We start from the raw sequence: 9,230 nt of genomic DNA on the forward strand, positions 1-9,230 counted from the left end.
CTGCTGATCCCCTTCCGGGAACGCTTCGAGGAGCTGTTGGCTTTCGTGCCCCACATGCATCGCTTCCTCAGCAGGAAGAGGATCCGCCACCACATCTTTGTGCTCAACCAGGTGGATCATTACAGGTATGGTCCTTTGCCACCCACAGAGCTAAGCTTTGCCCTGTGCCGCCAGGGCACTTTGGGGGCCCAAGGTACCAGGCTTGGAGCAGCCCCTTCCCCAGGGCATTCTGTGTGCTACGGAGGATTCTAGACTTGCTCTGTGACCCTGAGTAACTCACTTTGCACCCATGCCCCAGTTTTCTCAGCTATAAAATGGGAATCACACTCTCCTCCTCTCCTGGGATGGGGGAGTTTGACCTTCAGGGCTTAGTGAGGTCCATTTCTTTTCTCTTTGCTGGGCTGAGCGTGTGGGGACTGGGGAGAGCTGGGCTGCGAGTAGCTGGAATTTCAGATACTCTGAGCCTGGAGGTGTCGTGTTGGGCTCAGTTTGGGGCTATGCGAGTCTCTCTGGAAGAGTCTGTAGAAAGGTAAAGGGCTATTTTCCTTCTCCATCCTCCTTTCCCAGGGCCGGACCTGAGCAGGAGAGGAAAATTTAACTGTAGGCCACTAGACTTTCTTCCCGACTATGAACGCTGTGAGGCTAGAGCTCTGAGAGCCAGGGGAAAGCTGCAAGACACAATATTTGCTAGTGTCCTCAGAACAGCCTTAATGCTCCCCCGTATGCCCACCCATCTGGGTCACCTCTTCCAAGAGCCCACTTTACCTGGATGGTGGTACCAGTGTTTAGCCCCTCCCTGCTGGCCACACCATGTTGGCCTTGCCTGGCCTCCAGGTGGCCCTCCCAACATGCCAGCCCACCAATGCTTTGTCTCTTACATGTCATCTCCTTGCCGAACATCTGTCCAGCCTCCAGCCCACTTTCCCAAAGGGCTTCCCTTAGGACAGGCACTGTCAATGTTAGCCCCTTACTAGCCACAGTGGCCGGGTGCCACTGTTCCCCCTGCATGGGTGTGGTTTCAGTGTTGAGTTGCAGCACCTGGGGCCTGAGATCCCAGCTGTGAAGCCAGGAGAGACTGCTGGTGCATAGGGTGGGCTGGGCAATGATGGAAAGGTGACTAAGCCTGTCTGGAGGACGACTGAGCCTCCTGTTGCTGATGCGTCTACGGGAAGCCTGATGCTCCTGGTGCTGGGACAAGATTTTCCTGGTGTCTTGAGCAGGTTTAACAGAGCATCTCTGATCAACGTCGGCTTCCTGGAGAGCGGCAATGACACCGATTACATTGCCATGCACGATGTTGACCTCCTGCCCCGCAACGAGGAGCTGGACTACGGCTTCCCAGAGGCAGGGCCCTTCCATGTGGCATCCCCAGAGCTGCACCCGCTGTACCACTACAAAACCTACGTGGGCGGCATCCTCCTGCTCACCAAGCAGCACTACGAGATGGTAAGTCCCAGCACAGAGTGGGGGGAGGATTCCTTGTTCGTGAGTCCCTTTTCTCCACCCTGGAAATGTGAAAGGGGCGACACGATGGGGAGGGAGCTACAGGGTGCATCAGGAATGGGGGCTCATGGGCTGAGCTGGTTGGGGTCTGGCTGTAGTTCCCTGTCTAGCCATGGCTCTCCCCCATGGGGCTGCTCTCCATCTGCCTGGCTGCCGAGGTTACTGTGGGTGCATGCATCAGGCAGATGCTGAGGGAGGGGGATATCACAAGCTTCTACTCCTGTGACACCCTCTCATTTCAGTGCAATGGGATGTCCAACCGCTTCTGGGGCTGGGGGCGAGAGGATGATGAGTTCTATCGCCGGATCAAAGGAGCTGGCCTCCAGGTAGGGATACTTTCCAGGCTCCTGGCCAGAGAAAACACCGTTCCCCAGGCATGGCCACCAGGATCTTTGCCAAGGCCTGGGAGCGGACAGCCTAGCTCCCTGCTGGCCCCTCTGCCTAGCCTCCTACAGGTCCTGCTGAGCCCAGGGGAGGGGGTGATGGGGTGCAGGAAGCTTTGGGCCAGGGCACCTGGCTTAGGGCAGGGACTCCAGTGACTAATGCACGCTCCGCTCTCCCCCCAGCTTTTCCGCCCCTCGGGAATAAAGACTGGATACAAGACCTTCCAGCACCTGCACGACCCAGCCTGGAGGAAGCGAGACCAGAAGCGCATTGCTACCCAGAAGCAGGTGTGAGCTGCTCCCTTGGGGCGGGGCAGGGGAGGGGAGGGGAGAAGAGAAGGGGCTCCCAGGGAAATGGTGTCTCTCTGTGACCTGCAGGCGGCTGCATGGGTCTGAGCCTGTTGCTCTAGCCCTGTCCGTGCTGGCTCCGCCCTCTCCCCTGCTCTGGTCCCATCTCGGCTAGCTCTACGCACTGTCCTTTCTGCTGCGTGGGAACTAAATGCCGTGTTGTTTTCCTCAGGAGCAGTTCAAGGTGGATCGGGAGGGGGGCCTGAACAACGTGAGGTATCGGATTGAGTCCCGGACGGCGCTGAGTGTGGCTGGAGCTCCCTGCACTGTCCTCAATATCCTGCTGGACTGTGATGCCAGCAAGACCCCCTGGTGCACATTCAGCTGAGCAGCCTGCCCCAGGCCCCAGTCATGCCTGCCATGCTGAGATGCCCAGGGACTGCAGCGGGGCCATTCGGAGCAGGGCAGGTTCGCTGCGGCAGCTGAGCGCGAGGGCTGGAGCATGGAGGCGACAGGCTGGAAGAGGGCTGAGGAGCCAGCCCAACTGCTCGGTCAGTGCAGCTGGAAGGGCAGAACTGAGACCGAGACGCTGTGGCCCCAGCACAGATGCTGGCATCACCGCAGGAAGGCCGCTCCCTCCTTGCGCTGGCCATGGCAGAGCCACCTCCGTGCTCGAGGGGGACAATAAAGACCCATCAGGACCATGTGATATCAATGCACTGAGCCTCGCCCTGCTTTCCATGCCAGTGCCCATCTGCCAGCCTCGGTCAGGCACCATTCCTGCTCCTCGCTCCCTTGCTCTCCTACTGCTCTGTGATTCCAAGAGGAAGCAGGGATGGAAGCCAGGCTGTGAGTGTCTGCAGGAGGCCAGTCACTCGGGAGGCTCACAAGAGAGGTTTGGTTGATGCAGTGGGGCCCTGGGGCCCAGAACCCCATTAACACGGGCTGAGATTTCAGCAGAGAATGGGACGTATTGGCTACAATACTGCCCAGAACTTCCCATTCCCCTTCATGTGGCTTCTAGGTCCCGCTGCCCACCCCTGCTTTCTGTGGAGTAAGGTCATATTTCTGTTGAACCCCAGCTCGTGAGCATGTCACTGCTCACCGGCTGCATCCCCCCAGAGCACCAGCAGTGCCAGTGCCACTTCCCACAGTACACACCATACCCCAGCCTTCTCCATGGGGCTTGAGTGAGTATCTGGTGCCTTGACCTCTAGTGCCCCCTTCTCTCCTGGCCCTGCCCTCTCCCAGCTCTAGTTAGGAAATCCTGCACCATGTTTCCCTGGAATGTAATGGCTGCTCATTCGCTGCAGTGGTGGCATTAAAGCCAGTGGAGCCATGGATGGTGTCCATGCAAGAATCCAGCCCCGGGCTCCTCCCCAGCAGCCAGAGATGGAGCTTCCTGTACTGCAGGGGGCAGGGTTCTGAGACTGCCTACCCCAGGAAACAGCACAGGCCTGTGAATGTTTCTGGTTAGAGAAGGACCAGAGGGGTGTCTGTTTGTGTGTAATTAACCACAGGAACAACTGCCCCGGGGGACTCTCCACCGCTGACCATTTCTAAATCCCGACGGGCTGTTTTTCTAACCGCTCTGCTCCAGGAATGGTTTGGGGGCAGGTCTCTGCCTGTGCTGTACAGGAGCTCAGACAAGACAATCACTAAGGGCCCACCTGACCTTGGAATCTCTGAACTGAGCTTCCTTCCTGGACCGAGAGGCTGGCCAGCCCCTCCAGCTGCAGCCAACAGCAGCTGCTCTGTAGGCTGGGTCATGCTAGCCCAAGGACCTGCTGCCCCATAACTGCTCAGCTTATGCGCTGGAGCAGGCCCTTGGTAGAGCCAGGACTGCTGGGCTCTACCAAGCCTCAGTGCTGCAGAAGGTGGCTTCTTCTACTGGGTCTAAACCTCTCACCCCCAACCTGTTCTCATTGTTGTGAGACGGGGTGAGGAAGCAATCCAGCTCTTCCAGCCCGCAGGAGGGTTTCACTGCCCCCTGCAGCCATCAGGCCAGGCATGACAGTGTCCTGCTGGGTGCATCACAGGATGCTGAATGCAACAGCAACCTTGCAGCTGGAGGTCCCAGACCTGCTGTGGGGCCTGCCCACCCTTCTGCCAGGCTCTGCTTTGGTGGAAAAGTCCACTCGACTCAGGGCCTGATATCAGCTCTTAGAGAAAGGCCATGTTCTGCTCAGAATGGGGGCTGCACATGGTGGGGGGCTGGGACTACAAGGTTTAGCTCATGGGCCAGGCCCCCACAAGCTGGACTGGGCCCTGGTAATACCCCCTAAAGCAGGGACCTGCTGCCCTCCTGCAATCCCCTGCAGGAGCATGAAGGTGAGAGCAGAGCAGCCCCAGGGAACAGGACGGCCCTGTCGCTTCATGGCAAACTCAAAAGGTTTTTTCTGCACATCTGAACTGGCACCGGGGGTAGTTGCTGGGGGGGGGGGGTCCCTCCCTGGGACGGGGCAGGTGGGGGAGGAGAGATCATGGGGCGAAGTGCTTAGCTCCACCCTGAGGAATGAATACCAATCATGGGGCGGGTGATGGGACAAGCCTGTCTGGGTTGGACAGAGGGGAAAGCTCTGGGTGTTAAGGGCAGAGTTAAGGGCTCAGAGGATCGCCTCTAGCTCTGGCTGGGCAGAAAGCCTCCAAGTTCCTCTACTGCAGCTGCCTCCTGCCTAGGCCCCTGCCATCGGTGCTGGGGGCTAGGGGGACTGATCGGTAGAGCTTTGGGCAGGGGAATCTCATGCACCATGGAATCACCAGTCTTGCCAGCACCTCCTGCTCCAAATGGTATGAATTTGTAAAGCTCCCAGGAGTGGGAACGTAGGGAAGCCACAGCACCTGGGTCAGGGCTTGAGTCTCAAGCCAAAGCATCTCAAGCAGATATGGCAGCCTCTGAGCAACTGTAGCTGGCGCCTCCAGGTGCAGCTGTGCCCAGAGGTGGTGCCCAGCGGCTTCGTGCGGGTAGGGTGGGAAAGGCTCAGCCTGAAGGTGTGCAGGGTTTGTGACCTCTGTGGGGAGCTGCCACCCTCCTCTGTCCTGTGTAGGGGTGGGCTACTGGCCTGAGGTGTCTCAGGTGAGTCCTCCAATGACTCTGTGTTCCCCTCCTTCAGCAGCTGGGATTTCTTCTTGGGGTGCTGCTGCAGGGCAACCCACTGGTCAGGCTGGCTGGGGGAGGAAGCTGGGTACTTGGCTGCGACAGAGGGGGCCTCGTAGGCTACCTCTTTGGAGAGGTAGGTCCTTAGCCACAGCTCAGTGCACGGGGAGGGAGCCATCACAGCAGGAGCTGCTGGAGAGGAGAGAAGCCAGGGGTTACATTGGGCGTGTCTGGGAGGAGAGAGGGGAAGGAACTCGAGCTGGTCACTGGGTTTTGGAGCTGCATGTGCAGAAGCACTGGACGGAGGGAAAGGAAAGCCTGCAATAGGGCTGTGACCGTACCCGGAATGCTGCGCTCCTTTCCCTCTGTGTCATTGTACTGTGCCCATCACCGAGGTATCTGGGTACCACGTTACTAAAGACCCCCATGACTAGAGGCAGCGCCAAGAAGAGCAGTAACTGGGAGTTGGGGGTGCTGGAGAGACCAATTCACAGAGCTGGATGCCCATCTTGGCACAGCAAGGGGGGAGGGATGCAGGATAAATCTACACACCTTACAAGGGGGTGAACCCCTTGGGAGAAGAGGGATTAGTTATGTGGGTGCCTGGAGCTGAGACAAGGAACAAAGGGTTGGAAATGAGCGAAGGAAAAGCTGCCCAGCAGTCCATGAATGCAGCCATGGAGGTGCGACAGAAAGGGTAGGAACCCATTGCATGGACGGATCCCTGTACAGGTGTGAACATGCCCTGGATGGGTGCTCAGCATGAGCCTCTAGGCAGTATAACACAGAGGGGACTTACTACGGCTTTCCCCTGAGGTCTGACAATCCCAGGAGCAAGTCATCTGTGGAGCCAAGTCCCAGGCTGCCTGACCCCACCGTCGTCCAGCTCACTCCTCCAGCCGTCAGGCTCTCCCAAAGCACTCGGGGCAGAAGGGGGGGAGCACAGGCAGCATGGGGGCAGGAGTCTGGCCTAGAGGCTCCCATCAGCCACGCAGTTCCCAAGGCCAAATTTAATCTCGGAGCGCGAGGGGGCTGGGGGCAGGCCAGAGAGGCGCTCGCCTGTGAAAAAATCGGGCAATGACCCAAATTCTGACCCTCTGCTGTTGGTTTTGGGACCTGTGGAGAATTAACTAATGTCTTGGGGCATTCCCAGAGGGCCGGTGTCCACTGCCCCCCTTGTTCCCAGGGGCTGAACCCCTCTGTCTTGCTGTGGGGGCTGTTGTTTGGCAGAGGGGGAGCTCCTGGTGCTGGCTGTGCTACATGTGGTGGGAGGACAAAGGTCTGCAGGCCTCTCATCAGCCCATCCTGGGATCCCCCAAGGAGCTGAGGGATCAAGGCTGGTTCTAGTGAAAAGGCCCTGCCTGGCAGTGCTAAAGGCCCATCCTGAGGGCTGTTCCCACAGCTGCTACATCCGGGGGGTCTCCCCATCGCCGGATCAGACAGCCACTGGGTCTCTCATTGTCTGGCTCGGGGCATAGCCAAATCCCTGTCTCGGGGCTTATTGAACCGAAGGGAGGGTGAGACCCCACATCCACTGGGACCAGACTGAGCCCTTGTCCCCTCCCTGCTCCCGTGGAGCTACTCACCTCCAGTTGCATGTGCGGAGCCTGCAGCGGTGCCCCTGGCCATCAGTGCTGATGGATCCGGTTCAATGGGCATGCTGGAGGAGGAGGAGGAGGAGACCTCATCGTTGGTCTGCCCAGAGGGAACAAACAGGGTCAGCACAGCAGTCAGATGCCGTGAGCTTTGCCTCCCTAGGCCTGTTCCTTGAGGAATGCTCTTAGCACTGCTGTGCCCCTGGCCTAAGCTTTCATGGCCACTATGCCCTTGTCCAACAGCTGTGTGCAGTCCTGGCAGGCTGGGCCCCTCTCACCTCCTGGCTCCATCTTTTCAGTGCCCACTGCAAATCGTGCTGCTAAACTGCTTTTTCTGAGAAGCTCATGGGGCAGCCAGGGTCACCCTTGGGAGCCCTGTGGCACCCAGGATTGCAAGATGTGCCCTTAGTTGAGAGGGAGGCAGGGAGTTCTCCACAGCCACTTGCCGGACTCCACAGGTCAAAGTCTCCAGGGACACGTTCCAGGATACAATGCCTATTGCTCCTGTCCCCCAGGCTGAGATCCTGCCCCCCGACACTGAGCTGGGCAATTTAACACCCCAAGGAGCCCACCTGCTACCTCCAGGGTAAGCAACATGCTGCTAACAACAGCCACGCTCAGAGGCCCAAGATAAGGGGAGTGAAACGCCTGGCTGGCCAGAGAGACGCCACGTACCGTACACAAGGAAGGTGATTGGGACTCAGGATAAACCTTGTTTCTTCGGCCCTTCATGCTGCTGCGGAGCTTAGTGAAGAGGGACCGTGGTCCTTGGATGCTGAATGCCTTCTTGCTGCCAGGAGGCAGGATCTGCATGAACTGGAGGTCGAGCTGCAGCTGCCCTCGCACCTTGTCAGGTCTGCCACTCCTGGATTGCAGCCTGAACCATCTGCGCCAGACAACGCCATGAACCATGAGGAAGCTGCTCAAGCCTTCACTGCTCTATTTGTCTCGAACTCACAGGGCTCAGCCCACTAAGGACTGGGGCTGGGGGTAAAGGGAGCTAAATGTTGTGCTGAGTCCTGCTCTTAGAAGTTATATCTTGTGGCTACACCTCACTGCCCTGGGGAAAAGCCCCCCGGCCCTGGCCACACAGGCTCCCCAGCCACGTGCAGAGGCATTTGTGCCTTCCAAGTCCCTTGCCTGGTGGGCTGTTTACTTCTGAGCCAGCATGGGATCCTCCCTTTTCAGCAATAGGGCCGGGAAAGCCCATCCTGTGTGGTGCAGTGGCTCTGCTCTCACCCACCCCCAGTTCTGGTCTCTAGCTCTCTGAGCCACTTTCTTCTGCCCTCTCCTTTCCCACCAGCCCTCCCCCCTTCCCCTGGTCACAGGCTTTCCGCACCCGAGCTGAGACAGCGCTTTCTAGGGGTCTGTTACCAGCTAGTCGGAAAGGCCCACACCCACCGCACACCTGGCCAGGTGCATTTATGGGGAGCTTCGGCTTCCTCTGGATCAGGCCTTGGACCCTGCCAGAGAGGGGAGTCCAACCCCCCCATTCCGCTGTATGTTGGCACCAGAGAGCCCAACCCCACCAGGTAAAGCTCCCCGTAGAGCTGCTCTGTGCTCTGGGGCACAAGGGGCCGTGAGAAGCCCTGCTGCACCCCACGCAGACCCCAGGAGAAAGGGCAGGAGGAAGAGGTGACTGAGCCCTGGTAATGTGTCTGGCTCATAGGTCAACCACAGAAGGGCAGGAGGTAAATGGTTCCCTGGGACACCTCCGTTCCCTGGCCCCAGGACTCAGCCCCATGGATGGGGGGTGGTGGTGGCTGCAACACTCACTCACTCCTTCTCCTTGCCTTGTTGCAGCACAGCTGTGCCAGGGGAAGGCAGAGCCGGCCCAGGAATTGGTCGGGGCGATGGAGACGGTGGTGCATGGCAGTGAGGACGAGACTGTGCTCCTCTGCATCATCCAGCCTGCTGGGCAGCTGGAGTGTGCACTCCTCCCTCCACTCGGGGGTCAGGCTGTGGGGCACCACTGACGTCATGTATTTCTGCTTTTGCAGCTGGATGACCACGTAGGGGCTGCTGGAGCCAGCACCCCCTTTGGCCCGCAGTGACCGGGCACTCAGGACGGTCACGCGGAGGTGAGTCGGATGCCACTCCTCCGACTCGGCCACCCTGCAAGACACGAGCCCACGTCAGTCCCCGGTGGCCCCTCACCCACTACGGGCTAGAATCCGCATGAACCAGCCCAGACGCGGGGGGACTGTCCCCACAGCCCCTGCCCATGCCCCCAATGCAGACAAACCGGAGACTGGTGTCAGGAGGTGGCGGAGGGCAAGACCCTGGTGCGGGATGGGGGGGCAGAGGGGGTGGGCCAAGCTGCCCTGGAGGGGTGGCGGGGGGCTAGTCACTGAGGGGGAGAGG

General features: G+C 59.2%; 1 protein-coding gene across 1 annotated transcript; it reads left to right on the forward strand.

The window, feature by feature from the left end:
* The first annotated feature begins 6 nt into the window (after positions 1 to 6).
* Positions 7 to 3,502, forward strand: B4GALT7 (beta-1,4-galactosyltransferase 7). The gene is made up of 5 exons (XM_024215380.2): positions 7 to 125; positions 1,221 to 1,446; positions 1,746 to 1,829; positions 2,070 to 2,174; positions 2,407 to 3,502. The coding sequence occupies exons 1-5, from the start codon at positions 55 to 57 to the stop codon at positions 2,560 to 2,562; spliced, it is 642 nt and encodes a 213-aa protein (XP_024071148.1). The 5' UTR covers positions 7 to 54; the 3' UTR covers positions 2,563 to 3,502.
* Positions 3,503 to 9,230: the final 5,728 nt, after the last annotated feature.

Source organism: Terrapene carolina, unplaced genomic scaffold (genome assembly GCF_002925995.2).
Source record: "Terrapene carolina triunguis isolate 2854851 unplaced genomic scaffold, T_m_triunguis-2.0 Scaffold30932, whole genome shotgun sequence".
NCBI lineage: Eukaryota > Metazoa > Chordata > Testudines > Emydidae > Terrapene > Terrapene triunguis.